This window comes from Xiphophorus couchianus, chromosome 9 (genome assembly GCF_001444195.1).
Source record: "Xiphophorus couchianus chromosome 9, X_couchianus-1.0, whole genome shotgun sequence".
Taxonomy (NCBI): Eukaryota; Metazoa; Chordata; class Actinopteri; order Cyprinodontiformes; family Poeciliidae; genus Xiphophorus; species Xiphophorus couchianus.
The window spans coordinates 18,814,092-18,838,271 of NC_040236.1; the positions used below are offsets into that span (position 1 = coordinate 18,814,092).

At 40.8% G+C, this 24,180-nt stretch overlaps 1 protein-coding gene across 2 annotated transcripts in view; it reads right to left on the minus strand.

The window, feature by feature from the left end:
- Nucleotides 1-24,180, minus strand: part of lrrc52 (leucine rich repeat containing 52) — a 36,981-nt gene that overhangs the window by 9,360 nt on the left and 3,441 nt on the right. The window contains exons 2-3 of one of the 2 annotated variants that reach the window (XR_003596826.1): nucleotides 23,013-23,174; nucleotides 18,982-19,041 (exon numbers count right to left, since the gene is read on the minus strand). Coding sequence is in view for 1 of the 2 variants with exons in the window: in XM_028027368.1 (XP_027883169.1) it covers nucleotides 16,756-17,404 (649 nt within the window). In the remaining variant the exon portion in view is untranslated. Of the gene's footprint in view, nucleotides 1-16,755; nucleotides 18,022-18,981; nucleotides 19,042-23,012; nucleotides 23,175-24,180 lie in introns of those variants that run through there. The other variant, XM_028027368.1, reaches the window with a different exon arrangement.

Below are 24,180 nucleotides of genomic sequence, written 5' to 3' on the forward strand. Positions count from 1 at the left end.
GGACACTCAAACCTACCAGTATGTTTTACTCAAATACAAACCTCTTTTTAAGGTTTGTATTTGGATGCATTTACAAAAAGTTACTATAAAAAGCTGCAATTAAATTCCCTTAGGAGGTTCTTGTTTGACTCTGCAAATAAAATCCCAGCAAAGATGACAACGTCGACTTATGAACTGGTAGCAAATGAGTTTGTGTCTGAGAGATCTCGGTCAACAGTTAAAAGTCGAAGGTCAAGACGAGGTCAGGAGGACGGAGAACCTTTTCTGGGTCAGCCGTTCCCGGAGCTGGAAATCACAACTTTGACTGCAGAAGACGTTCAGAGTCTCTGCAGTGGGAGTTCACCGCTGTGCGCTGCAGACAAATACGACTTTCATGGATGAGTCATAGAAGGAAAACCTTTCTGCATCCGTAACACAATTCGGCATCAGAAGCTAAAAAGTAAACATGTAACTTAACAAAGGCCTTGGGAGGAAGGAGAGGGGAAAACCCTCCAACCAAATGGAGGCATTTTGAAAAATGCTGTACAAAAACATATTGCACCGAACACCAACGCAAATTCTCCCCCAGCTGCAAAACATGTGCTTAAAAGCTGTGAGATCTCACACGGCGGTGCCACTAAAAGTTCATGTCGATCAACAACACTCAGCCTTTAAAAGGGCATGCAGAGTTTTTTTGTTTTTTTTTAAAGACACTAATGGATTATTTCAGCATGTCCACTAAAATAGCAGGAAACTCAGCAGTTCGGTTTGTGATGCGATGCTGTTAAACTGAATACTATTCATTTTAGTTTTGTCTTTTTAAAATGTGGTCTTATTTGGAGCTTTTTCTCCTTCTGCCCTCCACAGATTGTTCCTCAACTGAGATCTACTGCTGCCGTACGACAGACAAGCTAACAAAGCATTTATTAAAAGTAACGAAATGAAATAATGACCAGTGCATTAAGGTGCTATTCACAGGTAAGTTTTCCCACCACAACTCCGTCTATGGTTTTCATGACGTCTATGCTGAAAAAAGAAAAAACACAAAAAGAGTGATAAATCTGAATAAATCTAAAGAGGCAAAAATTCACTCTAGGAAGGCGACTATAAAGATAATTTGCATTAGAGATGGGTGGCTCTATCCAAAGTATAAATATCAATATTAAGTTGGTATCACTTTAGTTTCAGATTCTCTCTTGAATTATTTTTATTTTTTGGGGGGTATTATAATTTCTCAACTCCATCTAAAAAAAGAAAAGATTTTGCTTTGATTTGTTCTCAAATGCTAAAGGGCACAAATAGTTTGTTTTTCAAAAGTTTTGTTTTTCTGTTTTCTCTGTTTAGGGTGTTGATGTGTTAAGTATTTTTGCAGACACATATAAACTTTCTCCATATTCCAAATTCATTTTAAAAGGAAAAAACACATAAATGATCAGAAGTTTGATGAGATATCAAACAAGAATACATAGTTTTAGCGCCAGTATCAGTATTGGTATCAGTATCGGTGACAGTGGTGTTGTATTTACTTGGTATTGGATCGACACCGAGACGGTATTTCGCACACTTCTACTTTGTGTTCGAGTTTTTATTCTTGACACTTTCAAACAGCAGAAAACAAAACAAAACAAAAAAAAAAACACAGACATTGCATTATAGGTAAAATATTCCCCACTGAACTTTAAATCTAAACTAACAATAAAAAAAGGGTTTGTCCAGGTTTATGCCGATTAGAGTGACTTCTGCACGCATCTAATAGAGGAAAGAAAGCAGGAAACACAGTTTTCAATCAGTCCATCTTCACCAGTCCTGCTACTTCCCTTGCTCCTCCCTGCCTCTTTAATTGCCTTGTGCGCTCCAGAAAGGGCATCTTTTTCTCTCCTTCCTCCAGCTCAGAACAATGAGAGAGATGACAGAGAAGAGATAGAAAGACGAACAGCGGCAGCACTTTTAGAGATGAAAGTCCAGAGGCAGTGGGAACAGAGATAATAGCAGAGAATCCCGTCAGACGGAGAAAAAAATAAATGCTAACGTGTGCACAGATTTAAAATATTTACATCCACATGCTTTTAAATCAAAGCGTCAAATGATGAGTCTGATTTTAGAAGGAAAGGGAAGTTTTTTCTTTTGTTTTTTTAATGGATTACCTTATTATCTTAATTAAGCTGCAGTTATCTACCAGTAAAAGTCCCGACGACAAGGAAGGGAGCGGCAGCGAAGAACAGCAGGATAGGATCTTTACTTGTCAATCTACCGGGCCTGGTTGATTTTTTTTTTAGCAACAGCAGCCGCAGCTGCAGGAAACAGACAAAACAATTAAACCCATGCACACTTTACAAATCTCTATCTGTGTTATTCAGATTCAACCCTTCAGATAACCTGAGACAAGACAAGATCCATCTGATGATGATGATGATTAGATCAGTGCTACGTAGGACGTGAGGATTAAATGTAACAAAATTAGCCAGCTCGGTGGTCCGATAAGCTATCTCTAAGCCCACCAGAGAGAATTTCCGCAACACATCTGCACAGCTTTGATAAGGTTTTTTGATCAATACGGACGCAGCAATCGCCCAAGGATTTGTCTCACCAAACGTCTCCTGTTAATGCTTTTATGTCATGTGTGCTCCGGACCTTTGCTTCTTAACACAGCAGCTGAGACGTGTTTGTGTTTACCTGACAATTGTCCCCAGTGCAGGTATACCAAGAGCATTCACAACACTTTAAGCTGCTGGGGAAGCTTTTAACTTTATTTTAAGGCATTTTGTGGGATTAGTGATTGGGCGTGTGTTAAGATTACAGGGAGGTTGCTCTGCAGTAAAAGTTCAGATGAGGATATTGCTGACAGGCAATGGCAGTGTGCGACTCGACCGAAGTGGTGGTCACCCTCCCTTTTACCCTCCTGTTTTTTATTATCTTCTTCCTCTTCACGTTTCACAACACCTCCTTTAGCTCAAAGGAGACTAAAACGCATCAAGCTGGTTTTACTTTACCTCGGTCTCTGAAGAAACTGAGGCAAATGCTTACTTTGAAAGTTCACAGAGCCTAATGCAAAACCCTGAGAGAATTTAAAACAGAGAACCGCTTCATCCGTGTTGTTAACTTGGAAACCGTCCTGCTCAAGAATAAGTGGCTTTTTCGTCTTAATTTTTCTGTTTTTCATTTCCTGTCATCATTTATTAATCCTGATTAGATTTGATCATCTGTTTGCCTTGAGCAGAAACATAGCATCATATAAATAATACATTAACAATTTTATAATAAATAATAAACTAAGGAAAGTAAGTTGAACTACTGTGCTGTTGGAGTTTTGTTAAGCATTCAGCATGCTGAGGTGAGTAACTCAGTGCGGATGGGATTGATATATATATCTACATATATATATATATATATGTATATATATATATATCGTTATGCCTTTAAGTTCACTGTCAAGTGACATACGTCGCAGGTTGCCGAGGGAGTTGGCATTCAAAGACCTTCATGTCTCCATACTTTCATTCCTCTGAGGTTCTCTGTGCATCACCTCATACGGTTGTCTGTCCACAACTCTGAGTCCCATGTTGTGATTGTTTGAGCCGTTTAGCCGATTCTGTCAGTCTCAATACCCTGCCAGGCTTTCTTCCAAGTTAGGTGTGAGGATTGTGCATTATCATTTACACAGCATCATTTTTGTAGCTGTATGGAAACCCTGTATGTGCAGAAACGAACGGACACGTCCCTCTGGATATTTGGGTCTATTTTTTTCTTTTCTCCTCTGATCTCTCTTTCAAACACAACATTTTCAGCTTTGCTCAACATTTGTCGATTTATGTCTCTGTAGCCTCCTCTCTGAAAAAAAAACACTAACAAAAGCCAGGAGTGATCTATAAAACAACTCTGCGTCAGGATTTGCAGCTGAAATTACTTTAAGCATGCTCTAATAAAACCCCTTCTTTGTTTCACAGGCTCAAGTAAGAGTTTATAGGGGAAGAAGCAATGATCAGTCAAACCTTAAGGATTGTCCTGCTGACCATAAGCTGCCATAACGCTGTAAAATTAAAGAAAACAACGAATACATTAGCTGCAATAATCCAATAATGCAATGAAGGCAAATCTGTAACGTCGACAGGACTTCCTGAACGAGAGGCTGCAAAGGCTGAAAGCATTGGTTGAGGAATAAACAGAGAATGACATCAGGATGTTGCTGTGTTACAACCCATAGATCTCTGGACTGAGCCGGTTATATGTCATTTAGTTTTGGTCAGACATTTACATTAGCCTGTGTGCATAACCATCAGATAAAATTATGAGATATTTACACTTTTATTTTACGCTAAAATGGTCACAAGCAAAAATTAGGTGCACACGTTCCACTTTGTTGTAGTTGTTATAGTTTATGAGTCTGGGAGGGTCTTTGGTTTTTCCTGAGCGTGAGAACCAATTCTCTGTATTCAGAAGGAATAGTTTGGGTCAGACAGTTGAAACCTGAAAACACTTGGCTGTTTTCAAATGTCCTGTTTGCAGTATAAAGTGCAGAGATAAGCAGAAGGTAACTGAAAGTTTTACTGAATGATAAATACAAAGTAAGCAGAAGGAACTAAGAGGACTAAACCCAATAGCACAACAAATGGAACATTGCAATAAATTAAGAAGCTAAATACAAAGGAATGAGCTTATATTGACAATAATGAGTACAAAAAATTGAGTATTGCAACACATAAAACAACTTTTGTGACATAATGGTTCTGTTCAGCTGATAAAACATATTTTGCTATATGTGCTGTGCAGTGTTATTGACATAGGACATTGCATTCTTCTTGAAAGTAAATACGAAATAAAATGGTCTCCTAGGGTAATTTTGGAAACAAAAGGACAATCTCAGTCTTTAAAGCCCATCGCTGTAAGCTTTCATTGATTCCAAACATGTCAGATAAAATGACAATTATCCCAAACAGTGAATAAAGTAGAAAAATAAAAGAAAAATAAAACTGGATTCCAGCAGTTTGGCTTGCTCGCTTAAGAAATCCAGCAGAGGAAAAAAAAAAAGTCCACCTGCATATATACGTACGCTGTGTCTTTACTTAACATTCATGGCAACATTTTAGAGAAAATTCATGACTGATTGCTATAATCAGAGATAAGAGAAAATAATGTGCGTATTACCGGAGAACACAGGAAAAGGTGGCAGTCAGGATGATTCACTCTCCGCTTCGGCATTTTTCACCGTCTTTTTCTTTGTCGCACGTCCCATCACTCAGACCACTCAGACATTATTCTGGCACAATGCCCTTGACATTTTCAGTTTGCCTCTGTTTTTACCACAGTGCTCACTTTTTCTGCTGAGTCTTGTCTTCAGTAGAACATGCTCATATGCACTTCCCACCAACCCCCACCAACTACCAAAAATCCCACGAGTCTTCTTTGAAAATCCATTGTTTCGAATACAGAAAATCATGAGGTCAACGTTGTAAAAATGCCAATCTCAAAAATGCATCATTATCATATGGATCGCTGTTCAACTGAGCAGAAAACACTTAAGTTTTTGAACAGAACTTTGTAAAATATTAAATGAGCTGAATATAAAAATCTTGATTCGCTCCTTTTTTGGTTCCATGTTCTAGCCTTTTTGAGCAGAAACAGATTAGCTCAAAATCTGTGTGTCACGCAGAATTTGGATTTTGAGTGCAGTTACTATGGAGGACTGGTCTGCATGGTCAGTGAACGCACCACGGCAAAGAGGTAAATAAACAACAGCACAATTAGCAATCCTCTGACAGGAATATTATTGAAGGCGGTCAGGTAGACATTGCTTATAACAATATTATATTCCCTTTGAAGTCTTCAAAAGGATAAAGCAGAGGAATCACTGCAGTCGTATGTTAATATTTCTGATATTTGCTGGAGTCTCACTTCCTGTATAAAGGTATCAGTCTGAATGAGCAGCAGAAAATGCCACAGTAGAAAATGTCTGCTGCGTTTCTAGAGGTTTCTTAAATGTTTTCTGCTTCCTTTGATTTTATTAAAAATGTTTTTAGCTGTCTGAGTTTTCATTCTTCGCTAACAACCTTCACACATGCTATATTGTGTGAGACCAGTTAATGCTCAGGTATGATGCATTCTCCGTTAGAGGGCGTTTTCTTTTTTTTTGCATTAACTCACTGATTAACAATCAGGTCAACTGTGAAATCTGTCTCTGTCCTGAATAATGTTGTTATTATCAACAAGATCTTTAATTCAGCCATAAATTGGTAAAGAACTATTTGAGTCTCAAAAATTGACAAAAACCACAAATCAGAAATTGACGGACCTGTATCAATGGAATTGTCATATTTCTAGTTTTCTAAACTGTTCGCTTTTTCGGGACGGGGACTCTTCCATGTGTTTGTTACTGAATTTCACCACCGTCTTGCAGCTCATTAGGACATCTTTTAGGTCTCTGCATATGCAGCATTTCATAATGTTGCAAAAAGACAGACACCCCAGGAGCAAACTACAGGATGTTTTGAGGTTAGGGAGAAATATATACACCAGACAGAAATTTAAAGATGTACAAGAGCGTCACCTGTCCCCCCCTTTGTTGCCGCAGAGTAGCAGGAACCTGCAGTCTAATTCCTCTTACGAAAGTAACTGCTGCCTCAAAAAAAAAAAAAAAAAAATCTACAGCTTCTGCATGTTTACTGCACTGCAGTTTCCACACATCCTCATCTTAACCTGCATCCTGGAAAACCCTGCAGCACACGCCCGGGTCAGGAAGCGTCGTGGCGTTGTGAGATGTGGGGGAGAAAACTTTAACATTTGCAAACAAATTAATAAATCTGCACAAGCATGGAGAAAACTGTCGTGTTATTATTGAGTATGGACGCTGAAGCGTCTCCAGAGGAGGACAGGAAGCAGGCTGCAGTTGAGGTTTGTTTTTATGATGAAGACTCTCGCTGTCCTGACGTCGGCATGCAACAAGGATTGTGGCCATGCAGGGCGGAAAGTGTGGAGAAGCCTGCCGCTGAGAGTGCACAAAGCCCTGCGGCTCAGTGACACCATCAGCGCCAGGGGCTATTAGGATAAAAATAGTACTGCAGGAATTAAACAGCAGCAATAAGAGGAAAATACACAGAAAGCATCTTACTGAGCTACAGACGCAGCAAGATACTGACAGCACAAACAACCGCTAACAGAGAGAATAAACAGAGCTTTAAAGTAACTTGTGCATACAAGGTAAAGTAGTCTCTATGCGTTTATATGTCTGTAAGTATTCTTTAAATACAAAATTAACTTTTTTTTAAAATTATTTTTTAGAACCACAAACTTTAAAGCGGCAGTATTAAGTATTTTACAGACTCAGTCTCATTTCATAGCACAATCAAGTGACAATGTTAACATCAGTTGTTATAAAAAGTGTTGTACATATATCAAATATGACTTTAAAAAAATCTGACATCATAACGCCTTGAAATTGGGCCTCTGTCTCTTTAAGAAACTCCGGCTCTTTCTGAAACTCCGCCTTCAGGAAGTCATTGCAACATGGCTCCTATATTAACCCTTTAACGTCATTTTTACCAGCGTTTCTCCAAGTAGCAGCGGATGAAGGTCTCAGCTGGTGCGAAGTTCCACCAAGTGTCTGCTAATTGCTGCTTGCTAGTCTGAAGGAGCTGAGTGGGGGAGTCAATTTTACAGTATACTGTCCCGTTGATGTACTTTACTGAGATTTTACGTGATAAACCAACATGAAGTAGAAAATGTTTGTGAAGTGGAAGGAATATAATCGTTCACCCCCTTTTATGTCCCGACACTCAAAGCAAACTTTGTGTTGGTTTATGAATATTTTGGTAACGAACAGTAAATGTCTCAATTGTGTCTGCTGACACAATTGTTGAAAGTCTGGATGTGGAAACAAAATGTTTTACCTTAAAATAAAGCTAACAATTTCACTGGAAAATTTGGAGATATTTTCTTTTACATCAAGGTCTTTACCAAACGTTTTTGAATAATTTTTGCTTTTGTGAGTGATCTGTGGAGTGGGACAAAATATATCCAGACACGTTTCTGTATTTTTGGCACCAGCGAAGTTACGATAACGACCATCGTAATCACTCCAATTGATTCCCATTTTAGTCAGCGCCAGTTCCTCTCTAACACCAATGTTATGGGGAAATATAAGAAGAGCATTCAACTATATTTTTATCTTTTCTTCCATGAGCAGTAATTCTTTTTTCTTTTTCTTTTAAGTCTTTAGAGTTTTATCTTAGCGATTAGCCCAGTTCTTGCGCATTGGCAAGAAGAAAGTCACTGTTACATCTCTGTGTGTTTCCCAGGGAATCAAGAAGCCAAAAAGATTATTAAAAGTTTTTGGTGAGCCTTTGACAGTCCGTAACACCATGCTTGGCTGCCCTCTTTTCTTTCTTTTTTTTTTATAACACACACTTTCCCTCGTCCCACAGACGCAGTATTAGTCAGATTGCCGACGTGCTGCTCTCCATCATTTATATGATCCCTACTTCCTCTGACTCGAGAGATCGGATGCAGCAACAGAAAGCAGAGCGGGTCAAACAGAAACACACCGAGCAGTCTTCTTCTGTCACTCTGTCTCCTCTGCTTTATCACTTCTTCTTCTTCCAACTCTGACAAGTTTGCCCTCATCCTCCACTCGCTGTTATCCATCCTCCTTTCTGCTCTTCACACTCTCCTCTCTCATTTCCAGTCCCATTTCGTTGCTGTCACGCACATTCCCGTACACACACACACACACACGCCCACATGCAGCCTCGTTGCGCATCCAAACTCCGGCTCCCGTGCTGACACTCCTCAGCAGCTCAGGTGATCGCATTGCAAACACGCCCACGTCATGCATCACATCAGTCCTGGTTTCAAGTTCATGCCGTGAAATGCGCCGGGACATAAAAATATATGCAGGCTCCCAGTAGCCGGGCAGGCGGGCTGAATTTGATACGGTTCTCAGCACCCGATGGGTCTGAGGAACGGTTCCAGCTGATGAATAATAGATCATCTACCTGTATTAAAGTGAATCGATGCCTGCTTGTCATAATGAATGTTTTAATGGGCCGGAGTGACAGATCTGGGGCACAGCTAAAGGTAACTCCTTATTTGTCCCTTTTTGTTTTCCTCAGCTTCCTTTGAAGGCCAGTGACCCGCTTTTATTTACACGCTTTTTCTTCTTCATCTTTTGCTGCAAAGTTTTATATAATCTACAAATTCTTTGGAAATTTTATGCATTTCCACCATTTTGCCTGTCGTGTAGCTCGCAGTTTGTCTTTTATGAATATTTAACTCCTGGACTGTGTGTGCTCCCCCCAGCTCTGGCTCTTTGCCCCACGCTTATGAGCTGTCCAGGACACCAAGGGGCAGCCAGAAACGCTTTCCCTAAAGCGCGAGGGCCGTCACCTCGGTAACGCTGCCAGCCCGGCGTCAGACACGCGCCGTACGTCCTGTGCATTTAAAACGACGCACTTATCAAAATCAGCAGCCCTATACTGTAAGCTCGGTGAGTCATTCAGCGACTCCGGCGTTACATTGTGACAAGAAAATGTACGAATGCTCTCGACGCCAGGAAGGAACCGACGGCTGCGGATGTGAGGGAGAGAGCGACAGGGAAGGACGAATGCACAATCCGGCTTTAAGTGGACAAAATTTATTCTGTTATGGTTCAAACGCAGGTGCCAAAGCGGAACAATAAGCAATTAATTTATTACCAGTGACATAATAAATGATATTGCCCATTTGTTGTTTGGGGTGTGTGCGTGTGTGTATGTAATAACTGGGGACCATTTTCCTTGTGGGGACCGAAGCCTGGTCCCCACAAGGGGAAAAGCTGTTTTTAGGTCAAGGGTTAAATTTAGGACTAAGGTGTGCATTGAGTTTTGGTTAGGGTTAGGGTTAGGTATATAATGGTTAGAGTTAGGATAAAGGTAAGGTTTAGGCTGTAGAAATGAATGGAAGTCAATGGAAAGTCCCCACAAAGAAATGTGTGTATGTGTGTGTGCGTGCTTTTGTCTTGTCGCAACCAGTGTATTTGATCGGCAGTTTCAGTGATATACCAACACAAAGTAAGAAATTAAAACAGTGCTTTCCTTTCTTTTTCTTGTCTTTACAAATAAAAATCAAAAAGCGGGATTTGAATTTATATTGATCCCCTTTATTTTGATACTTTCAAAAAACTAAAATCTAGAGCACCAAATTTCCCTCAGAGGCCATAAATAATTAATAGAGTTCACCGGTGTGTAATTTAATCTCAGCACAAATCCCAGCTGTTCTGTGAAGGCCTCAGAGGTTTGTTAGAGAACATTAGAGAAGAAAAAAGAAACGAGATGAAGATCAAGAAACGCGTCAGAGAGGTCAGCGATGGAGGCACATAGATGTTTAAACATTCTACAGAGGGCTGTTCAATCCATGATGTTACAACTTTTAGCTGTTTATGCTATGAAATAGTCTTAATAAAAGTTTAAAAAAACATAAAAAACAATATGTAAAAGAAGACGCTTCGAGCTGGTGAGACCAAGACGTAACTTTTTGGTTTCCAGAACACAACGTGAGGTGGAAAACCATCAGCCTAGAAGTTCCATCCCCACTGTTAAGCAACATCATGATGTGGGGACACTTTTCCGTAGCCGGGACAGGAAAGCTGCTCATGGAGATAAACACAGACCTCAACACAGAGACAAAGCAACACTGCAGTGATTAAAATCAAAGTGCGCCGATGTGCTGGAATGGCCCAGTCAAAGTCCAGACAGAATTACAACTGGAAATACGTAGTGATATTTGAAATTTGACGGTTGCAGATGCTCTCAAACCAATGCGAGTGTGCCTAGGTGATGTTGCAGAGAGGGAGCAGGGGATAAACTGGAAAAAAGCTTCCATCCACATATAAACAGGTCAGAAGTACGCTGCACCTTTAAGATTTTTATAAACCATTTATCCCCTTCACATTTCCTCTTGTTTTGCCAGATTCAAACCAAACACATTTAAGTTTCTGGTTATAAAACATTCAGCTTAAAAGGTATTGAATACTTTTACAAAACATTGCAGACCTTTTTATTTGGACTAAGTTCTATCCTCTTGCTTTTTGTTCACTTTTTTTACGCTCCTCCTGTTTGTTTCCCCACAGACAGACAACTGAAAGCAGCTGCCAACCTCACCGTCCTGAAACCAAACTTTTGACTTTGGTGACTGTCAGAACATGTCAACTTTTTTTGCAGAAAAAAAAAAAAAAGGAAGAAAATATTTCACAGAGTTTTCACAGAAACACACTAAACTTGCATCAAGGGCTGCAAATTTAATTTAGGTACAAGGGGAGAATGTTGAGCAAGACCTAGTTGTCTCCCGGAGTAGATATGAGCCGTTCCCTCCGTTCAAACCATTCAGAGGAACACTGAGAGTGCAGTTTGTTTAGTTCTTCAAGCCATTTCCTGACACTACAAAAGGACGCTTCTCGATGGTTGTTTTTCTCATGCAGCTCTGTGACACCCGGTGACACAATTTCAGCAGTGTGTCGCTCCTTTCTCTTTGTAATTTCATGAAACTGCAGGATTTTCAGCTAACTCTGTGTTTCTTTAACTGCACTGACTGAACAGCCGTTTTGTTTTTTTTTTTATTATTATTTTCATCACTTTTTCCTCTTGGCTCCATAACAAAAACAAACACGCTCAGCAAGAGGAGAAAGAGTTGCTCTTCAAGATCACATTTCATCTCTGTTTTTCTGAGAAAGATAAGCCATTTTAAAACCAATTGTAGACACAAAGAGAGTCGTAAGAGCTTCACCTCTCAAAACAGGAAGTGCATCATCCTTACACGGATTAAGACATGCTCTCCAGATTCTCAAATCTCACCTGCCTGTTGTAGGCAAAAACCCAAAACAGGCACATTATTCAAAACAGTTTTTACTTGTGGGTTGTGAATCAGATAAAATCTTTGCCGTAAGAAAAGAAAGACCTCTGAAGAATAAAGAAGCAACATAATTCATGCCACGGCGACAAGAGATCGCTTAAGCAACAAATCAGCAGGCAGACCATTAAGGTGACTGACGATGGATGTTATTTGTGGGTGTAAAGCTTGCCTGGTCAGAAAATTTGTCATTTTGAAATGGTTTGATTAAATTTAGATTATTTCTCTGAAAGGATAACTTGCTAAATCAAGACAGATTGGCCTTTTTTAAAGTCGTGGATAGGGTGCCGGTCTACAACGTCTCTACACTTCTGCTCTCAGAAAACATTTCTTCTAACTTCCTCCACCTCACTGGATAAATTGTTGCCTGAGTTCAGCATTGCCTCAGCAAAACTCCATTTTCAGCTGCAGTCTGGTTCTTGCTGTCGATTTTTTCTTTTTCTTTAACATATTCACTAGTTTTGAAACGCGTTGAAACTGACCTGATATAATATTTTGCGATTCCCACTTTTATAAATTCCCCTGCTGTTTCCAGTGCTGGCTTGGACAACAAGCCATTTCATTAAAATGTAGCGTTGAAAAATAAAATAGGCCTGTAACCAGACTAAACATAAAGTTTATTAAGATTTCGGGAACAAAATTCCTAAATCAACTGCAAGTAGCACGAACTCGAAAATGTTCCATCTAGCAAACAAAATTATTTTATTTTAATTGTGTGCACTGACATGTTAAACTCTCTGACACAAATCATATGTGATATCATATAATATGGGACAACATCAGCTGTTCATGCCCAATTCTCTAAACTGTGTATTAAAAATGAGATTCCTGGAGCAATTTTTAGCATTTCTATTTCATGATCAATAACTTTATTGGTAACTTCCTCCAGTATTCATTAGTAATGCACATAGTATTTAATTTGATTTGTAGAAATATTTTTCCCAAACAATTTCATTAAACCAAAGATTAAAATCTTCTTACACCTATAAACAATCATAATTTTCCCACTAAAAAGAAAAGAAGGTTTGATACTGAATATGCTGAATCAGAGAGCTTTTAAAACTTTTTCCTAAATACTTTTTTTTTTAATGATTAAAATATATGCTTCCCTGGTTTTATTTTGGTTTATTTGTGTTCAAAGTGACACGTTGCCCCTCTCCTGATTCCCACCGCTGCCTTCAAATTGAAACAAAATGTGACCAAACACGAATCCATGTGTGAAGTATGAGCCACGCCACCAGCAGCAAAACAACGTGATCGTTTTTGAGTTTTGAACCCACAAACATCCACCGCTGTACGCACCTGATTCATATTCACACTGAGAGATGGCGACGGCTGCAGTCTGGGGACGTCAGACTCACATCCCTGCAGGCAGACCGCCAGGCTTTCATGGCCGAGGAAACGCTGACGGTTCCAACACAGAGCTGCTCATTTGACCCTCGTTCACCGTGCCTCACGTTTATTTTACAGTCGTTTATGAGTGCCGTGTGCGTACGCGGGTTTGTCTTTGTGAGACTTTATTCATGCATGCATCCTGGTCATGGATGCATAATGAATGGTATGTTCATTCTGGACCTATGAAGGAATCCAAACAGTTTAAACAAACTCAGCTAAATTTGAAGAATTTCTAACATTCAGCTGAACAATAAATTCAAACCAAGTTTGAATTTATTGTTCATTTCTTCCAAGTTACACAGGGACGAAATTACACATATAGGATCAAACAGACACATGAATCCCTATGATATTAGGATGAACGCTCCGCAGTAATTTACACATCAATCACACATTTTTTGTAGACACCAATAAGCTTCCAGTGTAATTCTGGCTGCGTATTTGAGCGCTCTTTTTTTTATATATATCAAAATCTGTAGATTTAACTTGAATGTGTTTGGTTTTTATTGATAACTAATCTATTAATATTAGTTTGGAGGTTTTCAGTTAATGTTCTGATGTTAAACTGGTTTCCCTGATAACGACACTGGTGTTTCAGTATTTCATACTTTATGATTGTCCGAAGCTTTGGTGGTTCTTGGGTAATTTCCAAAGACTGTAATTTGGGTAAGATGAAACTTATCCGACCAGACAACGAGCCCAAGAACACAGCTGAACCATTTAAGTAAGTTCATATTAAACTTTTAAAACACCATTATTGCCATTATTGTGCAAAAACATGGGGATTATGCAGAAAACAACAAAAAAAAATCAAGTCAGAATCAGGAAACCAAACAGTTTAAACAAACAGTTAAATTTGAAAATAAGCCAAAATTGGGCTAGAAGCTCCAAAAATGTTTGGTCGACGTGCAACATGCTACAGGATATTTCACCAAATATTTAGAGAGGGGGTGTAAGAACAAACTGGAACTTGTATAAATCATTTTCACTACATGTGTGATAGAAAATGTCTACAAAAAAGTCAAACTTGTTTTTTTTTTTTATTATTCGTCCTTTCAAAGCACCAAAGCGACTCATGTTCATGCATGTGAACCTATGAGGCATTCATAAACAAACCTAGACAAGCTGCTCAGTCAGAATATTAACTCTGATTTTGAGAAATACAACATCAGACTACAGAAATAAAGTAAGTGAGCTCTCTGTTTATGTGCAACACTTTTTTAGAGTCTAGCTCAGCTGAAGGCGGATAACAACTTTAGGGACTCTGTGCCAGGAGGAGTGCTTCCTCTCAAGCACCTCATTTCACCCCAGGTCCCCTCAGCTCGCACACCGATTAGCACTCTGACACACACACACCTGCATTAACACCCACATTCACGCACACTGCCCTTCATCAGATCGTCAATGTCCATCTTTTTCGAGCTCCATCATTAACCATCTGGACTGAAGGGTCACAGCGCACCCCAGTTTATATGCAGTGTGTGTTTGGCTAATGCCTACTCACAGACACTGATGAACCTCTGTGGATTAATCTCCGTGTGTGTTTGTGTATCCAGAAGGGGATTGTGTTGAGCAATGAAAAAAAAAAAAAAAAAACTAGTTTGAAGGACATCATTGTCCCTTAAACACCGACTCTGCCCTCAGGCTTCCTATAGACACTGAGTTATCTTTGATGAACACATCAGCTATAAAAAGCAACACACATATTGTTACGAGTCCTGACCTTAGCTCACCTGCTTTAGAGCTGTATACGCTCCATTAATATTTACAGACAGCTCGTCTGGGCTAGTCCTCAATCGGAGGGAAATGTCCTGGTTTATCTTATTCGAGGAATCGCTCTGACAAAGTCCCTCTTTACATTTTAATGGACATGTTGGCAAAAACCCGCTAAACCCTTATTGAGTAGTGAAGGGCAGCTTGAGGGGAGTGTGTTGCAGGAAGCATGGTAAGAAACTCTTCAGACTTTCTCAATTGGACTTACTTTGACTAGGCCATTCTTAAAAAAAACCAACAAAAAACCGAATATGCTTTGACCTAATCAGTTCCGATACTCAGTATTGTCCTCGTAGTTGTCCGCTCAAGGTTTATGCAGCCTCTTATGGTTTAATTCCAGAAATGCTCCAACCGTCTGACCAGCGTTCACGTTTAAAAAAACACCCACACAGCCTGCTGCTGCCACCAGGAGGATCTTCCTCTACTTTGTAGAGGCCAAAACGTTGTCAAAACGTCCTACTTCCACATGCATGACGTGTTCCCCTTATAGTTTGAGACAAACTTTCAATGGCACTTTTTAGTGACTACAATTCAACAATGCATTTTGTTGCAACTCATTAACAAAGGACAGACTTGTTGAATTCATATTTATGCACAAGTAAGGCTTCCTTGCCTGGCCTGTGAGTTTAGGTGCATGGCCACGTCTCGGTAGGTTCGGACTTGTGCTTGACTTGTGCTCCATGAGAAGTTCAGAGTTAAGGATATTGTTCTGTTAAACTCCTCCACAACTTTCTTCCTGACCTGCCTGCTGCGTTCCTGGGCTTTGGTGCAGTTTGCTCATTCATTAAGAGCCAGCTGGGCTCTATTAGCTGACTTTAAGAGGACGCCGGATGCACTGGATTTTGCTTAGCGATGTCAGAGTAAAGGTGTAAAGAAAATTACAAACAATAATCATGCTGTTGTTATTCGACTTCACAATTATGCACTACGGCTGCAGTTGTGATGTGACAAGATGGGTAAAATTAATAAATATTCTTGCAAGGCTGTTAAGACACAAAGAGGATGTGCATGCACATTCACAAAATGCATAAAGAGCAAAGATGCCATTCATTAGTAGCTAAATTAATAGAACTGATTATCTGAGTGAAAGTGTCGATAAGAGCATAGGGGTGCTTTGGCTTATAGATTTATATTTACTCTCCAAGCCAGAAAAAGGAAAAGATGCCACATAGAGGCATTTTCAACAAATAACAATGCATAAGATATTTTATGTTGGAATGTTTCTTGCAATAAATAAATAAAAAATAACTTGATATGCATTAGGGGTAGGCATTTATTGTATCATTTATCATTTATCGTGACAAATTACTTTTGATAGAAATTTTTGATTTATGATCAATTCAAATGAATGATGTTTAAAATCTCCCAAAACTGTCCTGGCAGGATTGATAGTGTTACCCTTTGTTCCACTGTTTGTTCAATAATAATACAGTTACCATGTGCAGCTCAGTGATTAAAACAAACACACACACACACACACACACACTTCTTGGACGGGTGGATCAAAATTGGGGATTTCACGAGCATGTTTGTGTTTGTAACACTGTTATTGCTGTGACACACAGTCACAGTCATACAATTACCTAAAAAGGTGGTAATAAATACCCCCTCCCCCCCCCCCCCCTCCCCGCCCGCCGCGATAATATCGAAAACTTTAAGTCCATATCGCCTACCCCTACATCCATCAACAATGATTGCTGAAAACTGCCTAATCTGACAGGTTTTGACCGAACTCACCTTGGAACTTGAATCCCTCTATCTGCACCCACAGGCAGAGGTCTTCGGTGTCACAATCGCACCTCCACGGGTTCCCGCTGAGGCCCAGAGAGCGCAGAGCGGGCAGGGCGATCAGACTGCTGATGTTCAAGACCGTCAGGTTGTTCCGACTCACGTCCAGGACCTGCAGGGCAAAGTTCTCCGAAAAGGCGTCCGGGTGGATCTCCCCCAGATTCGGATTGTCCGTCAACCGGAGCATCACCAGGGAAGCCAGGGGCCCGAAAGTCCGGTCCTCGATCTGCAGGAGCGTGTTGAAAGACAAGTCCAAGTAAGCGAGTTTCCGCAAGTTCCCGAAAGTAGACTCGGAGATGTCTGTCAGCGAGTTGTTGCTACAATCGAGATAGACCAGGTCGGACAGGTAGTTGAGCTGAAGGGGCGGCAGGTCCGCGATGCGGTTGTTGGAGAGGATGAGCTGCCGGGTCGCCAGGGGCAGGTCGTTGGGGAACAGCGTGAGATCCTGCCCGGCACACTGGACCACCAGCTGGTCGTCGCACACGCATCCGTCGGGACAGCCGGCTGTGAGCGCCGGAGAGGGGGCCACCCCCATCACGAAGATAAAGAGGAAGAGAAGCCGGAGGGAATGGGCGCTGGGCTCGGGCAAGAAACACATGACGAGGCCGCCCAGGGCGTCATGAACTCGGGCTGAGCTGGACCAGCGCTCCCCGGCGGCGCTTCCCGGGCATCCTGCATGAGTCTGGGGAGCGGGGAGAGAGGAGAGAAGCCTGCGCTGGGAGTCCAGCCGTCTCTGCCTGACAGCCTGTCTGCTGTTTCTATCCAGCCTCTCTTTCTCTCTTGGGCAGACTGTCAGTCAGTCAGTCAGTCACACGCACGCCGGCGCGCCGCCACAAGGCATTATAGCAGAAGGTGACCGGAGAGACCTACCAGACTTTGTCCCACCTGAGGACCACAAAACAGCGGGACGTCGCCAAAAACTTCCTCCGAGTCTCATCTTGGGGCATCAGCCGTCTCCGACAGAGTGCATTGTTTGACTAGTTCCCAAACAAATGCCACGACTTGCAGAAATTGGCTGAAATCCTGAATGTTGCAACTACTTTTGCGCAACCTCCCTTTTGTTGTTGTTTGTCTTGTTATCGTCGCCTGTCAGGTGTGTGTGACGCTGTCCAGCAAACAAAAGCCGACTTCCCCCCCTCTCCTCGGAGATCGGTGCGTCCTTCCCCGGTGTGACCGCGACGCTCTGCTGCGCTGTACTGACGCTCTGTCTGCCGCTCAGCGCGCCCCACTGCGCTCCCCCCTCCTCCTCCTCCTCTGCATATACGCGCTCAAACCACAGCTACACACACACACACACACACGCACACACACGGACACACACGCCTCTACGTGTGTGTCCGTGTGTGACTCAGCCATGTAGGTGATTTGTGCTGGTGACGTCACAAGGTGATGCCCTTTTCAGAAAACCAGACGACCGGTGCACAGATGCGCAAACAAAATGTGAGAAGCAGGGCCGGCCCGAGGCAGAAGCGAACCATGCCGCATAAGTCGATCGATTTAACACATTATTATTATTATTATTATTATTATTATTATTATTATTAGGATGCCAGAGAAGGTCGCAGAGTGATTAAAGTGTCCTCCAGCATAATGGAGATTAGTGTAATGTATATAGCACTGCATCTAGAATGAATATAAAATAATTCACATCACGAATGATGTGAATTTAACATAATACCTAGCAGTAAAAATGTACTGCTGATCATACAAAAAGTTGATATTCATAAACACATTTATAATTTGTCAGCTGTTTATTCTCTGTTTTTGTGTTTCAAAATCTAGAAAACAAATGTCTGATAACATTATTATAGTTTCAACATTTAATATATTGTTTGATTTTAGCAGTAGAAGAAATTAATAGCTGCCTTTCCATTTCACAATAAAGCAAATGTTACCAATTTAGCTTTAGATTTTTTGTTAAAACTCAGTCATGTGATACTGGAATGTCATATCATCCCATATATAGATCCAGAGTGAAACAATTTGCAGCTTTTAATTTTCAGAAGTGACCCAGGATGAAGTTATCAGACTCCAGTTTGATGATTATTATCCTTTACTTGGCTTGTCATGGTTCAGTCCAGACTCAATGCATCAGCAGAACTAATGCAAGAAATAGTTTTAATTACAAAAAGTGATGATGATGAAGTCTGAAGGTTCCACGAGGGCAGATCTTACCGATGCAGGGATCACCGGAGCTCCAGGAGCAGGTGAGTCTGCCCACAGAGCTGAGGCCATCTGCAAAAAATAATAAAAATAATCCACCCAGAACTAGCTGAGAGTTGAGAGAAAGAAACAAGATCTTATATTTACTGAGAAATGCTTGGAGTGGCTTGTAAGAAACCACACAAACGTCTCACAGATGAAAACGAGGAGTGGAGCAAACCTTTGTCAGACCGACTTCAGAGACTAGATGACAATGTCTCACTGAAGTTACTGCAACCAGAAGGCAACACTAAGTACAAGAAGGGTAAATGTTTTAACTCTGTCTTAGTTAGAAAACACATTTGGTTACAGTTACAAACTATAACTGCGAGGATTTGAGATTTTCTGTGTGTTTATTTAGGTTTCTGTGATCTGTGGAGTCTCTGTGTTGTCCTGTCTACCCCTGGAATAGTTACACCTGTTCCTTGTTTTCCCTGATTGTCTCCCTGTGTATTTAAACCCACCTGTATTCCTTGTTTTGACATCTTGTCAAGCTGTCAAGTCCGTCATCAGTTGTTTGTCCTGTTACCAGTTGCTACCAGCATTGGGCTATTAGCCTTCCGCTCATTCTGTGCTGCCTTGATTTTGGATCATTGTGCTTTTGATCGTTAAATCATCATCATTTCTCCCACCAAACCTGGGTCCATTGCGTCTACCTCACCATCTACTACTGCATTTCATGACAATAACAATGATTACACCCAACCTCTAATGCTTGAGCTTTGAACACGGATGATATGAAGAGAACATTAGCTGACTTTGTGGTAAATTGTCGTCTCCCAAATAGATTCTGTTTAGGGCCCAAGATTGGCTGCTGTGTTTATGTGGAGGCTGGGGTTTGTGGGGGTGGTTGGACTGTTTAAAAAAAAAAAAAAGCAAAACAAATACAAAATAATGTACATAGTCCCATTTGAAAGCAGGCGGCATTAGCCACACACACACACACACACACACACACACACACACACACACACACACACACACACACACACACACACACACACAGACGTAAAGGGCCTTATCTCATCTGGTCCGCTGGTTAATTTCTCCTCCGTGTGCGTGTCCCCCGGAGCTTCTTGACAATGCAACGCATTCAGATTGGATTGTGTTTGCTCTGTTAGGCTCTTAATTGTTTGGCATTGTGGAATTTTTAATTGAGGAAGGAAGTGAAGTCACACACGCTTAGCTGTCAAAATGCATGCGTTTATTTATTTGCTGATAAACTCAATAGCCTCACGGTATTGTCACCAGTGTCACCACTTGTGCTCCCTGATTCTCCAAACAGTCATTTTGATGAGGACGCTCTTGAAACTGGAAGCTTAAATGCTGGAACTGAGGTCAGCCTCAGGCAATTAAATACGTTACGTAAGAAAGATGATTAGGTCCGATTGATTTAAACCCTTAAAACTAAGCAGGACGGCAAATGATTAACGTGACGATCACATTAGTTTGAGTCTGTAAGTTGGATCTCGAGGCTTGGAGATGCACTGTGTTATAATGATTAATTTATAGAGATTTTGTTAGGTAAAGATTGATTGACAAGTGCCATACCTAAAGCAGCCATGCCTGAATAACCAGTCATCCATGTTGCTGCAGTGCACCAGCACCTTTGACTGGTCAGCAAAGACAAAAGTTTTGCTTTTCTCTGTCACAGTTTTGTTGCATCTTACTTCTGATAGCTTTTTGCAATGTTTGATTCTTCACAACCTTTCTGCAAACTACAGCTTCACCTAATATCATCAGAATACAGGATCATCTTATTAGGAGAGTGGGATTTGATTAATCACATTCAAAATATGTGACATGAACTCTAGAAAGCTGAATGTTGAAACTGAATTTTTTTTTAAGTGCTTAAAAAGTATTGTACTCATGTGCACCTTTGAGATAATTGTACCTAAGCCGTACGGAAGGTTTTAAAAATGATTAAGCTCGATTTTCTTTACATGACAAAGCTCCTGGTGTTTTAGCAGGGGTGTGTGTGCAGTTTGGAGAGCCAGTGTAAACACATCCACTGCAGAGACCGAAGAGATGGATGTCACCCCAAAACCAAAGCTACAGACTCCTGGACTCGACCCAGAGACTTCGACTATCTCAATTAAATCACTTAGCTTGCAGTAGGGATGGCTGCTGCAAAACAGTGCAAGAAGTTGGACTGTGTCTGCAGGAGGCTGCAGTGATTGTGCCTTGAAAGCAATGATGAGACGGATCAAAGGAGGCCTGCAGAGCTCTTGCAGAAACAGTAACATGGAGGCCACTCCCTCCCTCCTATTGAGAGAGGAGTGGAGACTTCCACTAACAAGCAACCAAAAACCATAAGAAGACGAGACAGAGGATCCTAATGAAAAAAAATCACTTTTTGTTGATCCCCATGTGAGTTACTGTTGCCTCCAAAAATCACTTTTACCTAACTGGGGCTGTAAGCAAAGACAAGTCCAAAATAAATGCGAATATAGTTTAACATTAATCAAACCAAATTTCAGCTACATATTGACAATACACTGATCCATGTGGACGAACTGTGGATGAATACAGCTGGAGTGTCATTATTAAGTTTCCACCTGGTCACCGATTAAATTAGATTAAAAAAAATAAAATCATTGCAAGGTTTTTGAGGATTACGGTGTTTGCACAGAAGTAGCCACTCATAATCTCATTGTAATGTTACAGCCACAAACTTCACGGCATTTTGTTGAGCCTTCACGTTATGGATCGACACAAACACTGCACAACCTTCAGTTGTTTTTACTAATAAAAATCTGAAAAGTGTGGCATGAATGTGTGTTTCATGCCACAGAAGTGATATAAGTGGCAAACAGAGTTTGGAATTTAATCTCGGTATTAATCCAGTCGTTCCATGAATGTTTCAGAGGTCTGCTAAGAGAACATTAGTGAATAAACTTCAACAGGAAAAGTATCTTCTTCTAACCTGAGCTTGAACTATTTTGCAAAGAGAAAAGAAACATAAACATCAGTCATTCAATGTGTAAACTGGCGTAGAAAAACCCCTACAGACATGCAGCTGGAATCCCAGCCTAAGAGAGCATTGATTTAGTGTTGCTGAATTCAAATGCAGGCCAGATTTTTAAAATGTTCTTTTTGTAAAACTATTAAAAGCCACATGTCCTTTCCAGTTTAATTCACGGTAACGCCTCGCTTTCATAGTGTAGTTCGTGTTGGACTCCAGCATAAAATCCTAATGAAATACATTGAAATTTGAAGCTGAAATGTGAAAAGGACACTGTAAAACAGATTCCCTTCAAAAAAGTGGATTCTACTGTGTTTTTTTTTCTCTCTTTATTTTTTTATCCATTCCTTAAAATTTATTCTAAGACTACCTGCTGCTCTGCATCCATAAGGAACTGCTTGAATAAAGTAATCAAAGGTAGTAAAAAGCAGCTCTTAAAGTTCCCAGACTAGCAACCTGTGGCTAGAGGAAAATAAATCAGAGGTGGTTTTACGACACAGGCTCACATACTGCAGCCCTGACACAAACATCGTTCCATTTTAGAGCCGCTGAGGTCGGGCGCGGCTATCTATCTGGACTCTGATGTGTCATTATTAAAGCAAAGCTCGGCCGAGTGCAGAGACAGCAGGAGGAAAACGAGCTTGTTTGGCTCTTGTTTGGCTTGGTGAAGCCATGGGCCATTAGAATCTTTAATGTAAAACTTTCCTCTCTGGCTGCTCTAAACGGTGTCAGCTTCCAGAGGGCTTTGTGTGCAGCGCAGGCCCACGTGCAAGGACGCACGGGGAGGGCAAGGGGGCACACACGCATTCCTCGAATTGACGGATGGGCTTCTGAGAACGTGATCAGTGAGGTGTCTTTATTTTTTTATTAAGGGTGTGTTCCGTCTCCTCTGTCAGCTGCCTGATCCTCCCGACCTTTGAAGGAGGCAACCTCATGCCAGCGCAGGTGTCACCTTTGCTGCCTCTCCATTACCTCACATGGTCAGTTTTTCTTTACTTTGGGAGATTTACTAGAATCAATAATGAAACTTATTTCCTACCAAGGTAGCTGACTGATCTGTAACTCTCCCCCTCTCTTCTTCTCGTCCAATCAGTCTGCGTCCTTTGGGTCGTGAGTCCGGTTCCATCGTTCTAATGTATTTGGATCAAGACCAGTCAGTGATCCGTGCATCTTGACCGGCTCAGTGCTGTGTGATCATCGTCTGGAAAGGAAAGGGAGAAGAATCGACATGAAGAGACGGGACATTTGATTTCACTTTTTGGATCAGAATATGGCTAAAAATAACTCGCTCTTTTGCACTTTGTCCGTTTTTGCTATAGTACATACGTAAATTTCAATGCATTTTGTTGAGATTTTATGTGACACACCAGAGGTCCTGCAGCTTTTAGACGCGTTTCTGCTTCAACACACAATAATCAGGTCATCACTGACCCTAGAGTTCCTCATTTCTCATGTAAAATTTATCATGACAAGAATTTTGATTTATTGTTTTCTCAGTAAACTTCAATTACTGACTTCTTTTTTTAAACTGACAGCTTTATCGGAAGTGTTATTTGTACTATTTTCTTTACCGTTTGTTCCACAAGAACGTCAATAACACCAATAACTTCGAAAACATTATATGCAGTTACTTTGTGAGAATTACACTTCTTTAAGTTATTTAGGTGAAGAAACCTGTGTCAAATGGGAATGTTTTTCCAAGGACAACATTTGTGTTTGCGGCACTGTGAATGTTGTGCCATGCAGTCACAGCTATACAGTTACCTAAAAAAACAAAAAGCATTAAATAATTAATAATTAGTATCACAATAGTACCACAAAATATCACAATGAAATTATAAGTCCATATTGCTCCCCACCTCCTACTCTCTCCCTGCATGAGCTAATAACACCCTGAATTGTTTAAAAAAAAAGAAAAGAAGAAAAAAAAACAACTGAAAATGACCAGCAGCTCCTGACCGGCATTGAGGTTTGCTGAAACATGTATGATCTTCTGAGGTTGGGATGTTCTGCTGGGAAGCTCAAAGCTATTGCATTTCCAGTATCGACACACACTGGTAACGCAATCCACACCAGCAGAAGGACTTTTACGTACTTTGGCCGAGTGCTGACGGGCTCACATGACTAGAGACGTATCATCCCGTCCTTTCTCATGCAGACAAGTAAGTTGCACCTTAAATTAATAATCATCTGAGATTTTCTTTAGC